The 27,512-nt window shown below is 28.3% G+C and overlaps 4 protein-coding genes across 10 annotated transcripts; 1 reads left to right on the top strand and 3 right to left on the bottom strand.

The window, feature by feature from the left end:
• Positions 1-263: 263 nt before the first annotated feature.
• LOC112756140 (uncharacterized) lies at positions 264-3,263 on the top strand. 7 transcript variants are annotated; one of them, XM_072198433.1, is made up of 5 exons: positions 718-1,590; positions 1,883-1,923; positions 2,134-2,281; positions 2,602-2,700; positions 2,790-3,263. In XM_072198433.1, exons 1-5 carry the CDS (start codon positions 1,111-1,113, stop codon positions 2,955-2,957), a joined length of 936 nt encoding a protein of 311 aa, XP_072054534.1. In that variant the 5' UTR covers positions 718-1,110; the 3' UTR covers positions 2,958-3,263. The 7 variants fall into 7 exon arrangements, 3 of the variants coding, with proteins under 3 accessions (XP_072054534.1, XP_072054536.1, XP_072054535.1); XM_072198435.1 differs by having other exon boundaries at positions 2,602-2,729; positions 2,886-3,263; XM_072198434.1 differs by having other exon boundaries at positions 2,886-3,165.
• Positions 3,264-3,389: 126 nt separating this feature from the next.
• On the bottom strand, positions 3,390-6,682 carry LOC112756139 (alpha-amylase-like). The gene is made up of 4 exons (XM_025804595.3): positions 6,488-6,682; positions 6,276-6,405; positions 4,712-5,517; positions 3,390-3,806 (listed from the first exon to the last, which is right to left on the bottom strand). Exons 1-4 carry the CDS (start codon positions 6,575-6,577, stop codon positions 3,561-3,563), a joined length of 1,272 nt encoding a protein of 423 aa, XP_025660380.1. The 5' UTR covers positions 6,578-6,682; the 3' UTR covers positions 3,390-3,560.
• Positions 6,683-13,350: 6,668 nt separating this feature from the next.
• On the bottom strand, positions 13,351-15,537 carry LOC112756138 (sterol carrier protein 2-like). The gene is made up of 4 exons (XM_025804594.3): positions 15,244-15,537; positions 15,087-15,147; positions 13,846-13,948; positions 13,351-13,743 (listed from the first exon to the last, which is right to left on the bottom strand). Exons 1-4 carry the CDS (start codon positions 15,373-15,375, stop codon positions 13,662-13,664), a joined length of 378 nt encoding a protein of 125 aa, XP_025660379.1. The 5' UTR covers positions 15,376-15,537; the 3' UTR covers positions 13,351-13,661.
• Positions 15,538-20,945: 5,408 nt separating this feature from the next.
• LOC112756137 (abscisic acid 8'-hydroxylase CYP707A1-like) lies at positions 20,946-26,593 on the bottom strand. Its single transcript, XM_029293937.2, is given in 10 exon segments — positions 20,946-21,496; positions 22,544-22,662; positions 23,090-23,196; positions 23,378-23,456; positions 23,605-23,694; positions 24,134-24,382; positions 24,609-24,758; positions 25,332-25,464; positions 25,466-25,663; positions 26,158-26,593. Coding segments are annotated over 10 exon segments (1,464 nt in total). The 5' UTR covers positions 26,397-26,593; the 3' UTR covers positions 20,946-21,396.
• Positions 26,594-27,512: the final 919 nt, after the last annotated feature.

The following is a 27,512-nucleotide window of genomic DNA, read 5'->3' as shown; positions in this document are numbered from 1 at the left end:
TGAGCATTGTTCTGAAAACGAACCTGTCCGACCGATTTAACCCGGTAAATTAGAAACCAATCAGTAAACTGATCCGGTTAAGTTTGAAAATTGTCTAAAAAAAACTAATAAAAAATCGGTCGAACTGACAATTAATCGGTCAAACCGGCCAATTTTTTAAAAGTCTCCACTCTCCCGGTTTCGATAATCCTCCCAAAACGGCGCTGTTTTATGCTTTAGGAAAAAAAAAGGCAAAACCCTAAAACTAAAGAAGGAAACCACCTCAAATCAACTATCCTCTCCTCTCTTAAACGACACAGCATCAACTAAACCTAGCCCCCAGCCACCTCAGTCTCTGCCGCCACTGCAGCCAAGCAGCCCCCGCAGCTCCCCGCAACCCCCACAGCCACGCAGCCACGCAGCCCCGCAGCGGTGCAGCCACCACAACCTCGCAGCCTCCACCGCCACCGTAGGAAGATCCGTCGCCGTCGTAGGAAGCTGCGTCGCCGTGATTGGAAGCTCCCTCGCCACAGGGATCCTTGGGAAGAAATGTCCGTCAGCAATCGCGATTACCGCGCTGAAGGCGATTACCACAATACGACGTGCGTCGTTTTTTGCTGGGCAACTGTTGGGACCGTGAGAGCTATCATCTCCCGGTTGCAGCTCTGACGTTGCCTACAGTTGTCCAGCAAAAAGCGAGGCACGACGTATTGATCAGCACGGTAATCGCGATTGCTGACGGACATTTCTACCTAGGGATCGCTGTGGCCATCAGTCTATCACGATCTGCTTCATCATCAGGATCACCTTTGCGATTTGGATCTTCGGAATCGCTGGATAGATCGCCAGAATTGCACATTGCAGTGATGATGAAGCTTATGATTGAAGAGGCGAAGAAAAACAAGATAGAACGGAGAGAATTGAACGGAGACATTTTCTGACCAGAGAAGAAATGACTCACTTTGTTATTTATTCCAATCTGAGAAGAGATTTGGGATATTATTATATTCCATCCTTTGAAGAAGACTGATCCCTTGATCTATGAGTCCCTTCGCAGTTACTTTGTCCTCAAATACTCTGACAGCGTGGCAAAGAGAGTAGGCCTTCTCGAAATGCTACACAAATTGCTCAATGACCTTTCGCTACCCCTTCGTTTGCATGATTATTGAGCCTGTCTTCCCTGTGAATGCCTCACCCAACGTCCCAACCCACCTATCTTTGTTTGGTACAATGCCATCATCCCTCAACAGTACTCTTCTCAGCATAACATCCATTTGGAGAAGCCCTCTGTTCTCTTCAACCTGGGAGCCCTCTGCACTCACATTGCTCTCTCCTGCGATCAATATGATAAACAATCAGTTTCGCGACTTGAAATCAAAGTTTCCTCGTCCCCAATCTGATGAATCATCTACCTTTTCAGTTGATCTTTTCTTATTACAAATGATTGATGTCCATCTTGATTTGTTAAATTGTTTGATTGAGATGATGCAGGCTTTCTCAGCTTATGATCCAAGTGATGTCACTGAACAATTTCTTTTAGGGTATTGTAAGGCTTACTCCATGCTTCAAGGGTTATGTGAAGCACCACCATGCTTGGACCTTCTCTCTGAGGTTAGCCCTTTTAAGATTAAGGATGGGAATCTTGTGGCCAATGCAACCTTAGAGGCACCAAATTCGGCATTGGAAAAAAGCTTTAGGAATTAACTTTTTTACTTTGTTGGTTTATGCTAGAACTTTGATCTTGTAGTTATTGCGGGTTATTGTTGCATATCGGTAAATTGAACTTATTCAGTGTTTCCAATTTCCATCAATGCCTAATAATTTTAAACAAGCAAATAATATTGTTTCATTTAGAATGAACAACTGCTTTGAAAAGATGTGAATGAACTTGTTTCCTCTTCAGAAAAGGATATCATCGGCCAGCTATATGTTGAGCATGCTGGGGTATGTATATGTAAATGTAAAAGGTGCTCCAGCATTGTTTGTTTCATTGTTTAGTTTTTGTTTCTTTCAGTACTACATTCTGACTAATTTTACTGTTGAAAAAAATGGGTTTTGCTAGTAATAAGAGTTTCTATGATACTCTGGTTAATTATGGCATGAGAAAGTTAATGATTAGGGATATCTTAATACGGTGCTTTGATATTTTGTTAGGTGCATGTTTTGGTGTCTAGGAAATTCCTTGAATCAATTGAGAAGATTGTTATTAGCCAACGTCCTTTGTGGCGAGTCGATGCTGCCCAGATTGATAAACAATGTGATTTTGGTCTTCTTATGTCTGATCATTCTGTGTTCCCTCATGGTACTGGATTTTTTTTTCTCCCCTATTCCGGTTAATTTGTTGAAAATTAAAAAAATGAAGTATTAGAATTTAGAACAATATAACATTATCCTGCTGAGAAGATATTTGTACATAGGCTTATCACCAATTTGAAATTCTGTTGCTTGTTTTCATTTCAGATAGCCCTCCATTTCTGTTGAGATAAAAGCATGATTTCCATTATGTTCACATATTATTATTCTTCGGTTCAATCTTTTCCCACTAATCTAGCTGCTTTTTCATTTTTCGCCCCTTGTTTTACCCTGCTTGTAACAATTTAAACTACTTTTTAAAAAATGCAGCACAAATGGGGATTTCTTCCTCAATCTGAAGGAAATGCTATCAAAACGAGAGTAACTCTATTTGAAATGCATCAAGCTCTGAAGTTGCATCAAGGCGCGGTATAGCACACAAAAGTGAACTTTTCATGGTGATTTAGGACTCAATGCTATTTCCTTTTTTTGGTTTTAAGTTAAAAATATGCTTGCAGATATCAGAGCTAAGTCAATACAATCCACTTGATCTATTCTCCGGATCTAAAGAGAGGATTCATAAGGCTACTAATGATCTCTTTATTACTCCTCAGAACAATTTTCATACTCGGAGGACTAGGAGGTGGCACAAGGAAAACAGATTCGCACATGGCTCAAGCATTTGAGGAAAGGCTGAAGTCTGTCATTCAAGCCGATCAAGGTCATTGTACGGAGAACTTGTTTACGCTCGTTGCTGAGACCATGCACAAATCAAGAGTCCTTGATCTGCTCCTTGAGGTTCAGAAGCTCGACAATTTCGACATAGAAGGAGCCATCCATGCATATAATAACATTACTTCTTGACATAGAATGAATAAAATGCATATTATAACATATTATAAGTGATTTGATCCTTGTTTAGGTGTATTTTATCGACCTTGATTTGAAGTGATTGAATAAAATGGAAGAATATTATGAGTTAGATAAGAAAATAGTGAGCTGTTATAAACAAAGGATGAACATGGATCATCAAGAAAGAAACTAAGTTATTAACAAAATGGATCAAGAAGTAACAAATGCGCAGGGAACTTCTTGAGAATACCGAGAGTGCAAAAACATAACCGAATTATTTGTTCATTTATTGCTGCCTATATTATACAGGGGAATTTGTTGCTTGGTTAATTTTGGTATGATCTTATCTTAGGCAACATAATAGGAAGAAGATAATTTGTACGGTGTACATTTATAAGAATGTATACTACATGAATATGTTCATTTAATTAACTAAATCAGTGCCAAACAGCATAATTTTGACCAGAGGTAGCAACTTTGAAATTTGGGGGAATAAGGTTTCCAAGATCCATCTTTGGTCCTATCTTCACAATGATCTTGTTATCTATCTCAGCTACATAAAGGTCACCCTCAGCTGCTAGAATGTTCACATTGCTCTTCTCATTGATGCCACTCTGGATCCTTATTTCACTTAATTTGGATATCTCTCCCTTTAATCCCCAATCAAAAAAGTGATCATAGAACTGCAAAATAAGATGAAAAAATTTTTTAAAAAAGAGAAAAATATATATATTGAAAATCCTCCTCAATTTTAATTCTGATTTAAATGCTATTATTCATACCCTATTAATAATGATCTAACTATTTTGTCCATAAAAAACTGTAAACAACCAAAATATACACCTATTTTATTCGTGTTCTGCGTATAAAATTTAAATTAAAATATAAAATACATATTAAAAATAAATTAAATAACATACATATTTACACACAAAAATATGATAAATAATGGTAAAAATAAGTCACGCAGTCTATCATAAAATAATTTTAGACCTTGATTTAAAAGTTTAATTTTATTATACGCTAGACCAAAATTTACAAAATAGTTTACCTAAATTTGTCAAATCTACTTCAACCTGTTAAAATATAAATAAATATAAAAATAATTATTAAAAATTTTAAATTTATTATAAATGTTTTTTATATTTTAAATATTTTAAAAATTTAAATATTATTATGAGGATTGAATTTAGTATATTATATATAAATATCTTTTTAAAAGAAAATTAATTTTACTAAATATTTTTTATTTTTTATTTTAATTAAAAATTATATATATATCAAGTCTTTTATCAAGTTTTAGGTCAAATCGTCAATGAATAATAGTTCAAATGGTATAGTTTCTCCTATTTTTGGTAAAAAAAAAAAAAGTTTTAGGTCAAATCAAATTTAATAACCTGTTAGACTTAATACTTAAAATAAAATTTATAACAGGATCAGTTAAATACGTTACTGGTCTGTTAAAGATGAAGCATAGCCTGATCTGTTTTGGACTATACACAACCAAAAAAAAAAACAGAGATGACTATAAAATGAAGAATGATTGTAAAATAATGTAAAAGAAATTTGAAAAGGTTTGAGAAATTACTATAGTTGGAGTTCCTGGATGTGTGAGGATGTAAGCATAACCCTGCATGACTTTATCAGAAGGAAATGGCCAAAGTTTCTGGGTAGAACCAGTGTCATGATTATCAATAAACGTAACAGCATTCTCAGGTTTCAAACCAATCAATCCAGATGGTTTTCCATTCGAATCTTTCAACCTCCACAACTCCCCTTCAACACCAGCCTGGAGAATCCCTTTCGTAGTAAAATCGAATGCCTTAACAGCGCCGCTGCCATTCTCGGCCCAGTTAGCCAGTTCGCCGCGCGCCGTGTCCTGGTTATAGTCGGGCTTTCCATCGGGGCCAATAGAAAGTCTGTTCCAATTCTCGCCGACGGCGAAGTCCGGCGAAGTATTCTCCATGTACGTCTTAGTGGCGTCAGGGGTGTATCCCCTCACGAAATCGAATCTCCAACCGTCGAATCCTATTTCGGTTTTAAGCCAGTTCATCCAATCGGATAATTCTCTCCGAACTTGTGGATTAAGATGATCGATGTCAGGTGCGGGTTGATAAGGCTCGCCGCTGTCGTTGTTTCCGGTGCCGTCGGAATATGTGGTGTCGTCCTTGCAGATGAAATGTGGGCCCCAGTCGAGGCGGGAATCCGGCGTACCGCCTTCGAAGATGCAGTAAATTCCTCTGCTATCCTTCCTTTCGGCGGTTCTGTGGTTGATGACTATGTCAGCCAGACATTTGATTCCTTTAGCATGGAATGCTGCAATTAGTGACTTCAGTTCATCCTTAGAACCATATTTTGATGCATCAAGATCATATAGTCTTCCTGGAAGATACCCTGCATTATAAAATTTTTCTTTTAGTTTTGATCCGGTGAAGTTTAAAATCTTTAGTTTTAAATTCCAAATAGTTAATTTTGTTCTGTTAGATGCTGATGTAACAGGTTATATATAATCAATTTAGATTGGATTTGAATCCTGTTTTGTGTATGCAGCGATTCATTGAGTAATAACAAACTCTTAAATAAAACTTAAATTCACGACCAATCAGTCCAAAAAAAATATCGTGGCAAACCAAAAAATTATTTATGTGACAGTCTTGCTTGAGACAATTATTTAACATGTTATGCAGTTAATGGAAAAACTAACAAGAATAACTGAACCAAAATATGGATATTTTATGGAGACCAAAAATTTATCTAAACCAAAAAATGTGGCATTGACTTGTGTTATGAACATGACATTTGATCTATTCCCTCAGGAAATGCCTTGTGTAATGTCATCTAATCTCATTAGAGGTCAATATAATGTACCTTTAGCCTTTAGGTTTTATTTAATATATGTCACATTCTTTGAACAAGTCTCTAAGAAGTTCAGCTCATACATATACAAAATAGTTTTATATGTTCATATTCTATAAAATGTGACACCAATGACTTAGATTATAAACATGACATTAACCTCGGTTACAAGAAGTTAGTATAGACATAACACATTGAGATCAGGTTGTGTAGAAAGGACAAATGAATTTGACCATAATGAATATAATAAATATGTAAGGATTAGTCATAGAAGATTAAAAGAAAGACATATATACCTTGTGGAGAAACAGATTGAGAAGGTGGAGGGAGCCAAACATGAGTAACTCCAGCATTTGCTATGTCAGGAATGGTGTTCTTTAATGAATTGTACCATCCTCCTTTCCCACTTGATTCCCAGTTGAATCCCTGAAAACAAATAACTTAAATTAAACTTCAAAATTGCATGTTCAAATAAGAAGTATGATGTATGATATGATTGATTGAAAACCTGAAATAATAAGGCAGAAGAAGCAAAAGGAGGAAAGAGTGAAAGGCAGAGGAGGCAGAAGAAAAGCGTGAAACAGAAGAGGGAATCCATGCCCTTAAATTATTTTATGTTGGAGCTGTTCCTCTATATATGCTTATATATAGAGAGAGAGAAGCATGAAGCATTATTTCTTCTGAGTGATTAATTAATGGATGAGTTTCTCTAAAGTGCGGGAAATGATACTCTAATTATCATTGATTCAAGAATAATGAGAATTAATATTTTACTTTATCACTTTATAATTCTTCTCAATTTAGAGAATCTTTTTTTAAAATTATTAACACGTTGAAAATTAGAAAAAATCATGACAGAAAAGCAGATTATTATATTTGGTCAAAACTATTTAATGTGTATTCTACAAATATGAGCAATTTATTATTTTCTTTTCCTGTTTTATATATGAATGTTAAAGAAATTAATTTTTAAAATTATTATGTACACATAAAAAAATCAATATAAATGTATGCATTATTTAATTTATTTTTAATAAATATTTTATATTTTAATATATATTTTATATAAATTACTAGCTTAGTTGTTATAATTTTTTTACACATATCATAATTACTTGATCAATTGTGTATTGTCTACTTAAAATGTCATCTAAATTTCTAAATACATGAATATAATTAGATGATTATATGAAATCAATTTTTTTTTATTTTTTTTCAATTATTTTGTCAAATATGATCTTTTAACATTTAATATCTTCTCTCACATATTTTCCCTTAATTTCACTGAAATAATATACGGTGAGAAACAAAAGAATTAAGGAAAAAAAATGAAGGAATTTCATTCCCTGAAAAATCCTTTACTATATCAATATATCAAAACTAAATTCAAAGTTTAAATTTTAAATATTATAAATAAAAATATAAAAATATTATTTACACATTAAGAGTTTTATAATCTTCTAACAACTTGATAACTACGGCAAATTTTTTGCAATTTGATAACCCATGATGACAAGCTTGTCTACGTATTTAATATTATCTCCCTTAAACTACACTGGCATAATTAAACATTTTAATCATTTTTTTCAATTTGATTATAGACCGTTGATAATTTTAGTTTAATTATCAACAATATTGAATATTCATATAACTAAAATATAAATTGCTGATTTAGTGGAGATAAAGAATACGAGACTGTTTTAGATAGTTTTAGTGTAAAAGAAAGAAAAGTATGTCATCACATTCACATCTGAGATTACATTTTTTTTAGAAAATTCCAAGATAGGCAAGATATGATTTGGGGATTTGGGAATGAAACAAAAATATGTAGAGTCAAAGTTACACACCAAGCTAGTATTTGAACCAAATTAAAGTTCCTTTCTATATATATACGCTATCTTTAACCTTGTACGCTAGTAATTAACTTACAAATGGATTTTAGTATTTGTGTTCATAAATAACTTAAAGCTTTTTATCCATTGATTCCTCTAGTGTGGTAGCATGATATAATTTTGTTTACAAATATTTTATGGCAAATTCTATGGTGCCTATAATTTTGGTGTCGAAATTGTCGAACTTACTTTTTATGATAAGATTTAAATATTAAAAAATTTATTTACTTTTATATTTTTTAATTTAAATACTAACTTTTATCTCTTTTTACTAAGTTAGGCACCATAACATAACATGCACCTTTATTTTATTGCAAATAGTAGCTTGAAAGTAACATCTAGTACCAATTATTACAACCTCATTCACATGTATATCCAGGTTTAGTATATAAAATATTATTTCTACCTGAATTATTTAAGTATATTTTGCATATGAATAATTTTACTATAGTATTTTTTCTGAATAATTTATTATAAATTTTGTTATTTATGATGCAATTTATTATTAGGTAATAAGGATAAGTAGCATAGCAACATGAGTAGAATAGATACGGAAAAAATGATGAAAATGAAAAGGAAATAAAATAAGGTAATGAAATTATAATGAAATGACATGGACAGGATGAGATCAGAATAATTTGGAATCATCCAAAGAATTAATAATAATTACATAAACCAAAATCCAAATCTAGTATGGTTGAGACAACACTTTATTTTCAATGTTGCGGCACGAATCAGGTACAAGAGTTCAACTTGTACACACTACTTTTCCCATACGTAATTTCCATTATCTTAAGAGTAAAATATTTTGTCTCATGAAAACTCTTGTGTTACAAAGTTCGAAATAATTTCAGCTAAATGTTCCATTTCAAGTATGCTAAATTATTTTAAGGTGAATTCTACGTTACAGATATAAATATATAGATATTCTATTTGAGTCATAAAATTATTGACGCGTATTGTGTCCATTAAAAAAATGACATAAACAAGAGAAAATATTAATTAGCTTTCTTAGAGTATGTATAACGGAAGCTTATTATTTTATTAAGATAAAAATAAGAGACAATTATATTAGACAGATAATAAAATTGTACTACCATTATTTGTTGATCTTTTTTTAGTTTTTATATATTATATATATATATATATATATATATATATATATATATATATATATATTTTTAAGTTGAATTTGAATTTTAATATCATGCCAGCAATAGGTAATAGCTATTGTTTTTAGTAAGAAAATTTATAACTAATGTCAACTATGACGTAAAGTATACTAAGGTTCTCAATTTTTATAATATTAATGGAAAATATTTATTTTGAATATTTGATATTACAAATAAAAAAATTATAAACAACAAAAATAGTTAACTATTAAAGGTGAATTATATGATACAGATGTAAATATATAGATATTTTATTTAAGTCACAAAATTATTGACGTGTATTATGTCTACTAAAAATATATATAAAAAAGAAAAAATATTAATTAGCTTTCTTACGGTATGTATAACGGGAATTTATTATTTTATTAAGATAAAAATAAGAGACAATTATATTAGACAGATAATAAAATTGTACTATCACTATTGGTTGACTTTTTTTAGTTTTTATATTTATATTTTTTTTCAAGTTGAATTTGAATTTGAATTTTAATATCATGCCAATAGGCAATAGCTATTGTTTTTAGTAAGAAAATTTATAACTAATGTCAACTATGACGTAAAATATACTAAGCTCTCAATTTTTATAATATTAATGAAAAATATTTATTTTGAATGTTCAATATTATAAATAAAAAAATATAAACAACAAAAATAATTAACTATTAAAATGCTACAATTAATATATAGTTTAAAAATGCATGCTAAATCGGGTGCACTATCTGAGATATAACCATAATAAAATTTTTAGCATTATATTCGAGATACATATAATTTATAAAAAATATTTTTTTAAATAATATTTATCTATCTTTTATTTTTATATATTTTTTAATTTTTTAAAATTTAATAGAATCACTTCATAAAATAAGAATATATTATAACTGAGATATAAATTTAATTATAAAAAACAAAAAAATAATTTATTTGAACTAGATTAGATAAATTTTAAAAGTTAAACCTAAAATTTAATTTAAAATCCAATGTAAATTGTTTTTAATTTTAATATATTTTATAATTAAATTTAAATTAAATCATATTGAATTAAAGTGGATTTTAAGTTTTTAACACCCTAACTAACCAACTAGTTTATTACATTAGCTAATCTTAAAGCAAGGTTCTGAAAATCAGAACAGTCATCAAACCGTTTTAATTATTGATTTACTGATTTATTGGTCTAATTGGTTCAACTGTGGTTCAATTAAAATAATCGTTTTATATTCAAATAATAAATAAAATATAAATAAATACACTAAAATATTATTATAGTCTAATAATATAAATCTTAAAATGTCATCTAAATTTAAGGGACTACATCAACAAAAATCTTATGATCTTATCAAAGTATAAACTCAAAAGTTATTAGTTAAATAACAAATGTTTCTTAATTGATATTATCATTCATAATTGAAATTGTAAATCATAAAATGTATAAATGACTTTTAATCTTATCAATTATTAACAATTTAGTACTCTTTATATGAAGATAGTAACAATTTGTGCACAATTTTAACAAAATGATCCATACAAAAATTAATTTTACTTTTAAAATTATTTTATTAAAATAATTAAATTAAATTTAAAAATCTGAATTTAAAATAATTAAGACTTTTATATAATTTTTATAATAATTGAGTATTTTTTATATTTAAAATTTAATAATAATTTTATAAATATGTACAAAATTTATTATAATAATTGTCTATTACCTGTAGAATACATGCTTTGGGATGAGCATGTTTTCTTTGAGTTCTTATTGAGTTAAATCTGAAATCACATATACGTGCATAAATATAGAAAAAATTTAAAATTTTTAGTAAATATAATAATCTTTTATTTTGCATGGTTTCAGTTGCTCTATATTAAATATCGTAGTTGTCATGATAATTTTTTTAACGTGATGCAAAATATATCTTATACATGTCTTATATTATAGGTGCAACTTGAATTAGAAATTTATAATTATAATTTTTGTGTTATTTAAATTATATTTTTGTTTTATCAATTAAATTTTTTATATTTTTCAATTAATTATTTTATATTTTTATTAAAATTTATAAAATTTTTTTAGCATTATTCGACTAAACAATCTGCATAATTAAAAGTAATTTACTTATTATGGAATGAACTAAATTTTTGTCTACTTATTCTGTTATTCAACTAAAAAGTTGCACAATTTAAAATTACTTTATTTAAAAAATATTAATAATAAAAAAAATATTTTTACATTTTTGATATTTATTTTTAGGTAGATAACCGACTTCAAGGTATAGCTCTTTAGTGAGCTTATTTAGAGAAATTTGTGGAGAGATTTCTGTACTCATATAAATTGGCACAGAATTATTTAATTTTATAGGATAAGTGCGTTAGAAGAGCAAAACACGTACTCTCTACGTACTCCTAAAATGTGCAGAACTTCTTGAGACAGCATATTGAAAATTTTTTTTTATATGCATACACTTGAAGGATTAGATCATATTCTTTTATAATTCCATATAAGAATACCAACAGTGCAAAAATATAACCGAATTATTTGTTCATTTGTTGCTTGGTTAATTTTGGTATGATCTTATCTTAGGCAATATAATAGCAACAAGATAATTTGTAGAGTGTACATTTATAAGAATGTATACTACATATTAACTAAATTGATGCCATTCTGGATCCATATTTCACTTAATTTGGATGTCTCTCCCTTCAATCCCTAATTAAAAAAGTGATCATAGAACTGCAAAATAAGATGAACAACTCCCCTTCAACACCAGTCTGGAGAATTTTTTATAGGATGAGTGAGTTATAAGAGCAAAACGCGTACTCTCTACGTACTTCTGAAATAGCATGTATATATTTAGTTTTAACCAAATTTCAATTTATAGTTTTACCTGAGTTGAATTATAGCGAACGGATGAATCAGTATTCAAATATAATTAATAGATAAAAATATTTTTTCACATGAAATATTTAAATATAAAATTTTTATTTTTTGAAATGATCTTTTGAATAAAGAAAGCTACAAAAAATTCTTTTTTATAATCTCACCAAAACACTTTGTTCAAGAGGAACCCACACTTATTGGCATCATCATCATCGTCATCATCATAGCAGAATGCAAACTACAGCACGAATCCAACGCTGGCGTAATCAAATAGTAGTTCATGAACCCCGAGTTTGGAGAGCGCGCCTCAATTCAGCTGACAAGGTCCCTTGGGGAATGTGGCGTAACCATGATACCCCTACTCGCATGGACAAAACAGTAATCCTGGGAAAAACTACGCCCCTGGAACAGGCGAACAGCAGTAACCGGTCCCGTTCTCAGACCTGTCATTCTGGTATATGACAAAAATTTATTAAATATCAAAATATCCAATCTATTTTTTTAAAAAATAATTTAAATGTTTGTTAGTACTCCCTAAAGCAATATAAGTACTCACTCCTCGAGAACAGTGGTAACCGGTCCCGTTCTCAGAGCTGTCATCCTGGTTTATGACAAAAATTTATTAAATATCAAAACAATTTAAATGTTTATGTTAGTACTCCCTAAAGCAATATAAGTACTCCCTCCTCGAATTAGGAAGAAAAACTCTAAATTAAACAAAGTTTAATATACAATTTATTAATTTTATGTTAATACAATAATAACAGTCTCTTATTTATAATACTAACAAATTAGGTAATTTCTATGGATTTAATTAGTAGGCCCATTGTAACAGTTTATTCTAAACTTTAATGTGCATGTATGAACTTGATAACTTCTCTAATATTCTAAGATGACGAAAGAACAATAAAGGACTTTCTAAGTGAGTGAGTGATTAGGTCAAAGAATATTACTAATGCCACAATGCATAATTGAATATTTGTATCTTATTTTGTGACTCAACATAAGTATATAACATTTCCAACAAGTAACAACAAAGAATCAATACTGTAGGAAGTTGAGAACTACAACAATAATAGAACAATGATTTCACATGATGGATGGAATACAATACTTCCAGTAATGCATCACTGTTTCTTCAGATGTGAAATTGCATCATATTGTTCCAAATCTATGGGGGAATTACTATTTAATTTGTAAACAACATCTTATGGCACAAGGAAAAATTCTGTTATGTCTTATATTACAGATAATAAAATGTTCACATTATTTTTTTCTGACAAGCTAAATTAGCTAGAATCAATTACACCCACACGGAAAAATTATGAAGTTTTGATTAGTGGTTTGAATTATACACAAGTTACAATGCTAAATATTGTTCCTCGGAAACCTCTATGCAAAAGAAGTAAAGGGGAAGGAAAAAGAGAAAGAGAAATTCAAATGACAAAACATAATATAAAAGTACTGAGAAAACAAGAATTAACTAGAGGTGCATTGATCCAATTATTTATACTTAATAACAGTGAAAAGAATGAAAATGATGGAACTAATTTGGAATTTGAATACAGTAGAAAACAAAAAAGCTTATGTAAATATCCTTCATAGTTCATAACTCTATTACACTCATGGAACACCTGTTATGACCTTAGGAATGATGATCCATGCATTGAACTAGAGACATAGTTTTCAGATTTTGATGCTATCTATATTCTTTTATTGCTTCCAAATGATGATTCAAGCAGCTTCTCACATCTTGGCAGGCTTGGGGAAGATATCCGGAGTGAATTTCTGCGCAGCGCTCAAACTTCCCTTAATCTTCATCGCACCCCTGCATCAATGAACAAAGGAATATGTAAAAAACAATGAAACTACGAAAGGCGAACAAGATTTGGAGAAATAAACAGAAACAAAATCCATTAACAGGTCAAACCTCATGAATGCAAGTTGTGGATTCATCTTCCCTAAAGCGACCTTAACAAAGTCCTCATCCTTAAATGAAAATGTTGCATCAGGCTTTCCTCCCTCGTATGGCCCTGAAAATATACACACACCCCACATAAATCATACATTATAGCACTGGATATTCCTTCCATATAACTCAAAAAAATTGCAAAGAAAATGTTAAGTGGGGCAGTTAAAAAAAATTCTTTGAGAAATTTCCCTAGTTGTTGATTAGTCATTCCTTCCACTCACTTTTATCCAATTCATCATTTCTTGGTACATCTTGGATTGATATGTCTCTCAAAATTTGTATCCAGATACACTAATTCAATGAAGTACCAAGAAGTGACAACCCTAGATAAGTATCTAACAATCTATAATTCGGGACAACCTTGTATAATCTAAAATACCATCAATTGGAAGCATTGTCTCATAATATACAGCAGCAACAAACGGCAAGATTGAGGTGCAACATCCACTTTGTTAGTATGTCTGAAAGAGCCGGCTACATGAATCAAATAGTGCCATGGACTCATAGCATTTGCCTAGGCTATCTATCTATCTCAAGGATAGGGTAAATTACACTAGTCGCCCGTTAAATTAGGGGATACTGGATAAAACATTGTTCTCAACTACAGTGATGATTCTATTGTTTCTACCTCCTCTTTTTTGAACAGAATGAATCTTTTCATCGAAGGCTGGCAATTCTACAAATGCATACACTAACCTCTTATACACTCGATACTTGGTCAATGTAGGCAAAGAGTAATGATTTAAATATAAATGTTATTTTCTGAAAACTAAACAAATAGTAAATTCAAAATTTTCTTTATTTAGAATTAATAGCAAAATTAGATAATGAATTAGCACTTCCAATCATTTTTCGTAGGCAAAAGAAATAAGAGTACCATGTGCAATATACTAATATCTCTTTACCTTGAGAAAGGTCAACATAACTTGCCTTACAAACACTTAGTTTGTCAATTACTTACAGAATAAAATAACTCTATATAAAAACAACACATTGAACTTCCACAATATGCAGACTCAATTTGAGAGATTCATGAAATGGATATCTCCTAAACTGAATTGAATGATCCAAAAAATACATGCTTTCTCACAATCCTAACAACATTAAGCATAATCAATTTGAAAAGGGGCAAAAAAAAAAAGCGGGGATTTAGAATTTAGAATTTAAAATTAAAATTGAAAGAGAATGAAGAAGCAAACCTTTGGTGACCTCTCCTTTCTTGAGATCAACAGTGTAGATAACCTCGTTGTATCCAATTTTCTGCGAAATTCAGCTCAGAATTGAATTCAGCAACAAAAAAAATGGAAATTTGAAAAAAAAAAAGAAAAAGAAAGAGGGTGATTGGAAAATTGTGACCTTAGGGGCAATCTGAATCTGATAAACGAGTCCGATTTTCTTGACGATTTCTTTACCGGCGTCGGTGGAGAGATGCTGCTTCATCTGATCCATGAGGGCATCGGATTTAAGGGTTACCGATTCAGAAGCCATGTTCTTTGAAGATTGTGCAGCAATCAAATGAAACGAAATTGAAACGCTTTGAGTTTGAGTAACTTAAGAGGTTAGCTTAATCCTCCGGTACCTTCTTTTTTTTTTTATAATACCGTTTATATTATTTTATTATTTATTATATTATATATATATGGATAATCTGCAAACGAATTTTACATATATTTAATTATGTATTTTAATATTTTTTTCTAAAAGGAGAACTCTAATAAAATGTAATCAAAGGATAAAAATTTAAACACTAAATTAAAAAAAATTAGTTAACATATATTTTTAAGATAAATGTTAATATTATTATTAATAAAAATTTTAAATTTTCATTTTAATAAATTTGTAACAAAATGATAATAGGTCTCGTCGTTAAGGTGAAATTTCATGTTCTTCTAATAATAATAAGATTACTCAAAAATAAAACAATTTCTTTTTTATATTAAAAATTTGAATAAATACTAAAGAAATGAAAAGAAAAATCGATTTTTCTGAGAAATTATATTAAAATTTTAAATTTTATATATTTTTTTAAAAAAGTTAATTATAGCTTTATCGTGTCTAATAAAGACATATTAAGAGTCATCTAAATCCTAAACAAACTACCCAAAAGATAAACTCTATTTTCATTATCAGAAAAAATAAATTTTATTTTATTTAAAATAATATTAAATAACTAATTTTTTTAGTTACTATCAATTAATTTTTTTAAATTATTTAATTTATTTTCTAAAATTAACTAATAATGGTTAATTAAAAAGAATGCTGTTATACAATATATTATTTTGATAATTAAATCAAGTAATTTAATAGCATAATAAAAATCACCTACACATATACATTATTAAGAAGAAAAAACTTAAATAACAATAATAATAGTAAAAAATGATAGCATATTAAAAAAATACTAAGAATACTAGAAAAAAATTATTATATAAAAAATATACTAAAAAACTATAAAAAAAATGAAACATGCTTAAAAAAACATTATAATTTAGTATCATATTTTTTATTAATTATTTATCTAAAAATAATTTTAACTAATATTATTCAAATAATATTTATTATCTCTATCCAAAATTAATTTTATAAAATTAAATTCATTCAAATTTCAATTTAATGCGAATTTAGTATTTCTAAATTAGAAATGGATTCCTTATATTTTTCTCTTAATTATTTCTCAGCGAATTAGGTGACCTAACTGACTAACTCTATTGCGCCAACGCTAATCCTATTAGAGTACTATAAGGCTAAGATAATCGAAATAGACAAAACAATTTTCATTTATGAGATTGAGATATTGTAGGTACCTAGGAATCAAATGTAGAACCAACCAAGTATTTATGAGAGTTAGTTGTCTCATAATTGTGATAGCCAATTTTACGGTGTTTATGAGTTTTTGTCTAAATGTTGTCTAACTTATTTTTTGTAGTAAGCTTTTATTTTTTAAAAATTATTTATTTTTATATTTTTTAAATAAAATAATAACTTTTAACCCTTTTTTAATAAATAGGCACTATATTATAGGCACTATAGCATTCACCAATTGTGATAGAGAGTAGAGACTAGAGACCAATAGGTTTAGTTAAAAACTTAAAATGCTTATTAAGAGTTTTAGTGTTTTACAACTTTTTTTAATAATGATAACAATACTAAAATAATAATTAAAAAAACTGTCTTCCATACGCATGTAACTATTCATTAGCAACAATAGGATGGTATGAGATGAGAAAGAACCTTATCTGAATCTGAATGTAATCCATTCATTGCACACAATTCGATGAGCATGGGTTAAGCCATTGTTTTCTAACTCACTCATGCTATGATGCCGATATCTTCTTTCTTCTACTCAATAAATTAAGTGCATAAATTTATTAAAATGGCAGTTAAATATCTCTTTCAAGTAGCCCCCTTTTTTTCTTATTCTTTCTTTTATTTTTCATGGTAATGGTCAATAAACAAAAGGAAAAATAAGTAGTTTGATTACGTAAGGGTCTGTTTTGATAGATTTATAAGTGACTTTTTTTTTTAATTTTTAACTTATGAAAAGATATAATATTAATATTTGGTATAATTTTTAAAATAAAATTATAATTTTTTAAAAAGTTATTTTACTGTTTAAGAAAAAGTTTAAAACAAACTTCTCTCATAATAAAATTTTTTTTTTATTTTTTTTAAATGAGTATTTTTAGAACTAAAAAATTAAATACAAAATAACTTATTTATAAATTATTTTTAATATAAACATTTATTGTTTAAATTATTTTTTTAAAAGTAACTTAATTAAATTGTTTATCCAAACTAGACCTTAAAAATAAGTTATTTGAGTAAAAGTTAGCGCTAATTATTTTTTATTTAAAAATTTTAGTTATAACAGTAAGAATTCAAATTTAAAAGCCTGTAATAAAATTATTAATATTTTTCCATAAACTTTATGCAAAAAAAAATTATTGGATTTAATAAACTTAATTAGTACAAATTTTTTTTTTTTGGGCTTGATTTTCAGTATATTAATGCATTATCAACAATGCAACAAATAATTATATATTTCCGAGAAAACATTTTTTGTGGGTTTCACATCAACAAAACAATATGGACATTTTTTTTCAGTCTGAAAAAAGGTTTTTGGTCTTGAGCTATCCTTTTGTTTTATTTGGACTTGGGTCTTGAACATCCTAAGCAACATCATTACCTGTTTTTGTTTTTTGTCCAGAATCATTACTCATTTGTTTCCTCAAAGATAGGCCCAATGATCTTATTGGGCTTCTTTTTAAGTTTGTGCTTATAGGTATGGACAAAGCCCAAGCCCGTTATCAATCTAATTTAAGCAAAGATCCTTTATCTCGCCAATGAGCCGTAGCTCACACGGCATTCCGCCCCTTCCTCATCTCAAAGGTCTCGGGTTCGAGTCTTACCAGCTGCAACCGAGAAAAAAAATTGGTAAGTATATGAGGTATGTGTGGGTGTGTATTGTGTACCTAGGATTGGGGGTTGTCCAATCCACTGGGGTACCTAGGATTGGGGGTTGTCCAATCCATCGACAAAAAAAAAAAAAAAAATCCTTTATCTCATGTTATTGCATACTCTTTTTTTTTTATGCAAATTGCATACTACTATTTATTAGTCAAATTAGTCTACAAGATATAACCAAAAACAAAAGAGTTTAAGAACCTTATCGTCAACATAGACCATGTTAGTTCACTGGGAAATAAGTTTGTTTCTTATTTAATTGTCTCAAGTTTGAGTTCTTGAAATAATTACACTCGTACAAAGATAAAAATAGTCATAGTTATTAAGTTAAATTAGTTGAATTTCTAAAAACAAATTACAAAGACTTTAGAACCTTGAAAGTTATTCTTTAAAATTTTGTTGTTTCAAAAACTAAAATGAAACTTTGCATATGGAAGAAAATAGTTAAATTAGTTGGATTTCTTTAAAATTTAGGATCATAAATTCAGTAATTCACAAAACTTTGATAAGACAATCAAGGTGTTAGACGCCATTAGTATTAGATTGATTTTGTTATTATAATTAGATTGCATTTTTTGTCTATAAATAAACACTTCTCATTGTAGATTTGTAGCATACAACACAATAATATTTAAATATTAAATTTATTCTTACATTATTATTTCGAATTCTACCAAATAGGCAAGTAATAATAAAAATTACTTAGGAGTGTTTATGGATCGAATCCAATTCACATATCTATTGTGTTTATTCGAAACCGATTCGATCAAAAAAGTTATCGAATCGGATCGGACCTAATCCACACACTAATAGAATCGGATTGTAAATTTTGTGTATGTATCCACAAAAATAAAGAAATAAATAAGTAAATATTATTTTTATATTTTATTTCAACTAATAATTATCATATATGTTGTATTATTTTAATTTATTATTTAAGTAAAATATGTTTAATATTATTTTAAGAGTAAACATATTTAAAAGAATAAAAAAATGAATATTGTTAATATTTTTTTAATAAAATAATTTTTTTAAATATTTTTGTATTTTACGGATATATTCAATATCCAATCCAAATTTAAAAACCGCAGATATTGGATCCGATCCAATCCGATAATTTTAATAAGGATTGAATCGAAATTTTGGCTATATAAAATTCGATCCGCATCCAACCCTAAAAACAATATAAGTAACAATTTAAATTCTCCCATTATTAAGGCTCAAAACTAAAATAAGGGGAAAAAATACAAATAATTTTCACCACTCATCATATATCGAAGTTGATGTTGCATAGCACCAAATAAAAATAACATAGCCTGGCTGAAAGAAACAAGCAAAGATATTCAATGCTGCGTTGAGGTCCCTTCCGTCATTTTGGGGGCGCAGTGGTCCAAATTCATCACAAAATTTAGTAGTAGGGACTAGGCACTAATGTGGTCCTCGTTCATAAGGAGAAATAAAATATCAAAGCACCTGACACAAAAGACAATAATAACAAAGGAATGCTATAAAATTATCAGAATTTAATATTTTTGGCGAGTAACATGTTTAAAAAATTAAAATATTTTGTTAGATTACTAATTAGGTTGATGGCTAAAAATAATGATCATAAATAATAAATTTGGATGATCTTTTAGTATTTCTCACAGTAACATATATACTCATATTGCTTTTTTTTTTTGAAATTTTGTTTAATTATTTATTTATTTTGGTGTGCACACATGGATTTAAGGCTACCAAGCTTCTATTGTAGCTAAATGCTGGTAGGTCCCCTTAGGCAAAGAATAGTCCACAAATACAACATATGCCAGGGGCTCCCAGGTGCCTGAAGATTTGTTTGGAAATCAGACTATTATTAATTAAGGTTATGTTTGCTTATGTACAAAAAATATGAAAGGACTACATATTGTGTTTGAGTTAAAATAAATTTATTTTTTTGCATAAAATATATTTGGGTTGAAAATTTAAAGTGTGAGTAGTTGAAGGATTTAAACTCGTAAATAGGATTAGAATGAAGTTTAAATTCTATTTTATTCTATTATTATTATCCTTACTAATTATGAACTAATTACTTAAACAAAATATCTATTGGTTTTAAATAGCTAAATAAATTTTTAGTTACCACTCTTTATGAGGACATCCAAGAATATTATAATTTTCTTTATTCAAGTTTGGGTCATCAATATCTTCTATTATGAGTTAATTCTACCTAATTAATTTAAAAGAGATTATTCCTCACTTTATTACTTTAGGCATTTTTTATTTTATTTTAGGATATTCCATTTATGATCCATGGAAAGAAGGATCAAGAAGAATGGCTAGCCCAACAACCCAAAGTAAACGTGTTTAAACTTTATTATATTATTATTATAAACTTTATCTAATAATTTGATTTGAATATTTGACTAATTTGTGATTACTTCTCTTTCTTTCATTTTTTTTATATCATCTTAGGATTCAAACTCAATTAAGATGGAATGCTTTTATATGACATTCATTTCTAAGAAGCCAATTTTAGGAGGTAGTTATTTTAAACAGATGTGAATTTAATGCACCATTATTATTAATCATAGACAAGGAAGAGAGAATGAAGGTGTAGAATCAAATTCATCATGCTTAGCTTAAGAGAAGGAGGAAAAAAAATTAAAATAATAATACAACATCCCCTTTAGAGGCTTTTTTTTTCTTTTCTTTTTCTTTCTTTTAATTGTGGGGAAGATTAAGGATAGTGGGAGAAAAATTTTTAGGTGCCCACTATGCCCACCATGAAAAAAATACATGACAATTAAAAATTAATTACCAAAACGGATTCTGTAAGATTCAAAAAAATGGTTTAATCATGAATAACCATTTTTATAAATGTCTTATTATATATTTTTGGGTATTTTTTTTAATCGTTTCTTCCTTTTGGATCCATTTTAATTCTTTGACACTAGAATCTTTCAATGCCCGTTTTGGTGATTAACTCTAATTAATATTAAATATATATTTAAAAAAAAGATTTTGTGACTAGATATGATAGCATGCATCTTCTTTATTTGAATTCTAGGTGGTAGATTCTCTCCAAAATTTGGTTGGAAGTCCATTCAATGGCAATGGAAATGGCCCATATTGAATCCCACATTCTGATCCTACCAATTCCCACCTGAACATTTAAAAATTAAAAATTATGAGACATTATTACAAAAAATAAACAATGGTATAAGGAAATAAAAAATTTAATTAGTTATTAAAATGGAATTGCCATACCAAAGTTTTAGAACAATAATAGTGAATGTTGCACAAAGGCATTTTTCTCATAATTTCTGAAAATGAAGCACTTAAAATTATTTTTCCTCTAAAAAATATACCTTATATGATGGAAATATAAAAAAGATTATTGGTGTCTAAAAATATTTTTAGTTATATATAATTTATAAAAAATAATTTTTGGTTATTATCAATACTTAAATTCTGAACCTCTTAATTAAGTTATAAGCACTTGACATCCCAATCCCAATTAATTTGATTTTTATTAATTTTATGTATAACAAATAAAAAAAGAATTAATAGACACATTAATCAAAATCCTTTCTCCTCTCACATTTATATATGATCTAATTTCGTATTAAACTAAAATATTAGTATATATACGTAAAAAATTAATTATTAAATCAATTATTAATATTATGTATATTTTATATTTTAATATATATATTTTATAAAAAAAACTAATTTAATAACTTGATTTTAGTAAACGGTATTGTCGAAGTTTTAGATGCTTTTAGGCTGGCTCCTTGGGGTCATTTGTCATATATAATCATTATTTTTCTTTCTAATCACTAAATTAACATATCTCACTTTAGGTACTTTTAATTATTCTTGTTTTGCTAATACTCTCTCTCTCACAGACACACATATTTTTTAGTAATCTTGCACCAAAATCTTACAAACATGATGTGATGTAAATACTAAATACGCAATGCCAAATTTTGAGAAAAGATAATAATGACAATAATAATGTTAATAATAATATATTCTAATTCATTATTTAATTTGTGAAGAAATATCGGTTATGGTGTATAAATATACAGACTATAATTAATAACATGTCACAACAAATAAATTCTAGATAGAAAAATTAATTGATTTACATAATCATTATTATATTATTTTCTTGCAAATTAATTCTTAATTAGTTAAATGTATGTACATAAACTTGGTGACCAAATGATGGACCATAATCATTGTCTCAAGCTTTGCTAGCTCATTACCGGGGCAGGCATGTACTCCACTGCCAAATGGCATGAATGTATTGGGTTTTGGTGCAACCTATAATTTAAAAAAATAATAATAAATTAAAAAAATAACCTTATCATAAAAATAATAAGTTTCTGTTTAACAATATTAAAATCTAAATATAAATAAAAAAAAGTTTGTGTGTTAAGAAAAATAGAAAATAAAAATCAACACCAAAATACAATGGCATGATAAATTTTAGGTAAAAATTTAAGTGCAGTCGACTTCACGCGAAATTGATAATTGAGGGGCATTAAATGATTTGACTAAATTTTTATCTAAAGACTCTCAATTATCAACTTCACGTGAAGTCAACTGCACCTGAGTTTTCACTTAAATTAAATATCAACAAATTAAATAATTTTTTTTCAACCATACACACTAGCCTTATCCGTACATATTATAATTATATTCCATTTTTTTCTTTTTCTAACTATTTACGATCATAACTCATGCTCACCTCAAACCTTGAAGGGTTGAATTTCTGAGGCTCAGAGAAAAATTCTGGATTGTGATGAATATTTCTGAACAATGGCATTGCTTTCCACCCTTTTGGTATAAGGAACCCTGTTTCAAAATTATTAATATATTATTTAACTTTGGTAGATAAGAGTAATTTTCACATGTCACTTTGCATGGTGCACTTCTGGATAAAATTAAGAAAAACCTAATCTCCAAAAAATGATTTTTTAATAATTAATTAAGATACATATAGAAAAATATTATTCATCTTATATTAGAGTCTTACCCTTGTACTCAACATCAGCAACTGCTTCTCTGAAAGGGAATGATATTATGCTTGACATTCTCAAGCTCTCTAACACAACCTAATAATTAACATTTACATTTGACACATGCTTAATTAATTAACAACAACAATAATAATAAATTGAAAAACGTAATGCACTTTCTAAAAATAAATAAATAAATAAATAGGATAATATATCTAAGTGTGACTTGCATTATATATTGTACCTTATAGGTAATTGGCATGTTTCTAGTTTGGTTCCAACTCAATGGAAGGTTATCTACTTCATTTGACTTTTGAATAGCCTTTTGTTCTGCCTGCAATCCAATTAATACCACATATATATAAAAAATGCATCATAAATCATATTTTAACTTAAAATCATAACATTCACTACAAGAGAGACACGAAATGACGGCGATTTTTTTATTAGTAGCGGTTTTAAATTGTCGCAAAATCAAATGCCGACAGTTAATTAGACCGTCATAAATATGAGTGCCAAAATTGAATTTAACCGCAATTTTTAGCAATCGCTGGGCCGCTAAATCTTCTCAAAAATATATTATTAATTCATTCGTTAATTTAAACCTAAATATATTAACACTATGCCAAATTCGACAAATAGCAACAATTTTCTATTTAAAACCGTCGCTAAATTAAAATATTGCGAAAACAACTAAGCATGACTCTTGTAATTTTCTTTGGAAAATATATTGTGAAATTATTTGAAAGTGGTATATATATAGATATAGATACCTTTACAGTTTGGAGAAGCTTGGGTTGATCATGCAAATACTTGACTATCCATGTCATGACACTAGCAGTGGTGTCTTGAGCAGCAAAAAGCACTCCAATAATGTTATCTGCAATTTGATCATCATTCAAAGTTTCTCCTCCTTCACCTTTCCAATTTAGTAGACAACTCAATAGATCTCTATCAACCAATTTCTTCTCCTTTCTCTCACAAATTATCTCACATAGAATCTTCCCAAGTTTCTTTCTTGCCTACACATTATTCATTTAACCAAATAAACATTCAAATCAATGCATTTACTAAATTAAAAAAAAAAGTTAGTGGAAACAAAAAGAAGAATTTTTTATTTTCTTTTTATTTACAAAATTATAAAAAATAAAAAATACTAAAAATAAAAACAAAAAATAGAAAATTATAATATGATTGGACAAAGGGAGTTTATATTTTTTTAAAAATAATAAAAAAAAAGGAAAATACCAAGAGAGCTTTTTGATATTGTGTTCCTGGAATGGTAGATGGAAAAGAATTATAGCCTTTGTCCACAATCCAGTAGTTGTTCTTTAGCTCCTCCTTCAAATGTGGCTCTAGATACCCAAAAATTGTAAGGATTCCAACATCAAAAGAGAACTGCACAAAAAAGCATTCAATAGTTTGGACCACATTAAATTATTGACCCACATTACACATACACAATAATTAAATATATATCATACTTTATAGCTAATAATTAATATATGCACATATACACATAAGACAAAGGCAGGGAATGAATGTGAAACTCATGTGTTCATCATATGCAATAAAAAATATTAACATAAAATGTTATTCTTTTTGTTCTACAATTAACAGGTGAATTCAGTACGAATATACTTTAATTTTTAAATATTATTAAATAATAAAAAAATATTACTTTAATTTTTAACAAATACTTTTTAAAATATCATAATTATTATAGCATAGTCATCCTAAAATGCACCTCTAGACTTTACAAATTTAGTATATTCTAAATTTAATAATATTATCTAAATATTAATCGTGCTAAATGTTTAGCCGTACGTTATCTTCTAGTGGATTGACAATCGCTATTATTTGTTCTGCAGCGGTAAAAAATTGCTGTTATCCGACTCTATAACCGCTATTAACTGCCAGATGTGGTGTAATGTAAATTCATTAAATTGTAAAGATAGAAATTAAACCTACCCTTTTCATTTCCTTGAATGTGTTAACAACATGGCCATTATTGTTATGATGAGGAGCCCAATTTTGGATGGAAGAGAGAGCTAAGGCTTCAATTTTTGGCACCAAAATCTTGAGTGATTGAAGAGAGAGAGACCACAAGCTTTCTAAGGCGCATGTGATATTGAGCTTGGTGGAAGAACAAGGCAGAAGGACCAATCAAACGTTCCTTGCTTTTTGGGTATGTTGGCTTGAACAAGTGTGAATGAGTCACTAACACAAACCTTGCTGCCTCAGGGCTTGTAAGCATCACACATGGACAACCTAGTATGTTGCTCTTGAATATCTCACCATACCTAACAATCATAACCATAATCTTTCAAAATTACTACATTAACACTTTCATTTAATTTGCATCATTAACATCAAATATAAGGAATTAGATTTTTATTTTATTTTTTTTTAATTGCTACTTCTAAAAAGACATCTTCATGCAAATATGATATATATTGTGAACTGTTAGATAGTTTAGTCAAACATATCAAATCATCTAACGATTTATAATATTATCTTCACATAAAGATATTTTTACTGAAAAAATCACCATAGTGATTTCATGACATGGTATTAGAACTCTATATCCGAAAGGTCAAGAGTTCGATCCTTAGTAAACCCCAAAAGTAAAAAAAATAGAAAATCAAGCAAACCCAAAAAGAGACCATTAATGTTACTTTTTTCTATCAGCTTAAACTTTTGGGATGAGTGGTTTCATGACAACCATTTTTTTTTATATATTTTTATTGTGAAACAATTTAGAAATGCCATCCAAAAGTAGGAAAAGTTATGCAACCTTTTTTGTTTGGTAAAGAAGAAAAGATTGGGGTCTTGAGAATAGAGTTGGAGGGTTTCCCCTATGTAAGGCCACCCCATTGAACCTGGTGGAAGCTTTGGAATCATAGTACTTGTGTGGTGATGATGGATTTGAGATCTTCTTCTTCTTCTAATTCTTTTTGGAGAGAATAATAATAACATGATTGATGAAAATAGGGTAAGGAGAATGAGAGTAGAGCAAACAAATATTACATCCATGTTTTTGGAATAACCAAAACTCTTTTTTGTTTGGGAGTATTGAAGAGGAGGGAAAAAATGTTAGAGGGTTAGCAAATATTAAAGAAAAATTAATGAAATGTGGACAAATAATAATAATAATGCTCAAATAATATAAATAATAATAATAATAATGCTCAAATAATATAAACTCTCTGCTCCTTTATTTAGAGTGATTGAGGTTATATGGGGGGAGAGACAACCTTATATAGAAGCCATCACAAGGTTGTGGCCTAGGCTTTTGCTGAGGTCATTGAGTCATATATATTTTTTTTCATTTAAAGAAAAATTAGAAAAAAAAAATATGTAGCTAGAATGGTGGGAAATGATTGATAAAGACAAAAAAAAAAATTGTTCATATTATGGCCGTGTATATATTTATTGATTGGTAATATTTGGACCCAATTATATACATCCTTGTCAATAAGGACTCATGGTGATTCTCATATATACAAATAAGTATAACTGAAAAGTTTGTCTACATAATAATTATAAAAAGCTATTATATATAGGGAGATACTTTTTATATAGTGTGTAATTATATACTATATTTTTATTAAAAGTTTTATTAGTTTAATTAAATTGAGAATTATTTTTCTGGTTCTTAGCATTATTCTTTTAATTATATATGTATATATATTTATATATTAATTCATTTTCATTTGATTTTTTAATATTTATATAGAAATTATTGTGAGTTGATTCTCACACCAAAAATTAAATAGGAAAAACAACATTTCTCTGTATAGTTGACCAAGAAATGTAATGTACCTAATTAAGATGAGTATGTTAAATCAGAACATTGATACCTGAAATAAGTTTATATTATATTGTGATTTGAAAATTAAATTTTACAACTAGTCATCTGAAATTGCAAAAGGTGTATTGATGACGTTGAATAATTTATGAATTCATTTTGGTAAAATAATTTGTGAAAATTCCTATATATGTGCCAGGTGACATATGCAATAGAAAATTTTTTAGATGTATCAGTATATTAATGTTTTAATAATTTTTAATCATTAATTTTAATTATAAAAAATATATATAATATATATAATTAAAATTAACAATTAAAATTTACTGAAATATTGGTAT

Source organism: Arachis hypogaea, chromosome 6 (assembly GCF_003086295.3).
Source record: "Arachis hypogaea cultivar Tifrunner chromosome 6, arahy.Tifrunner.gnm2.J5K5, whole genome shotgun sequence".
Taxonomy (NCBI): Eukaryota; Viridiplantae; Streptophyta; class Magnoliopsida; order Fabales; family Fabaceae; genus Arachis; species Arachis hypogaea.
The sequence above is the reverse complement of the archived record's forward strand: the minus strand, read 5'-3'. Positions and strand labels throughout refer to the sequence as shown.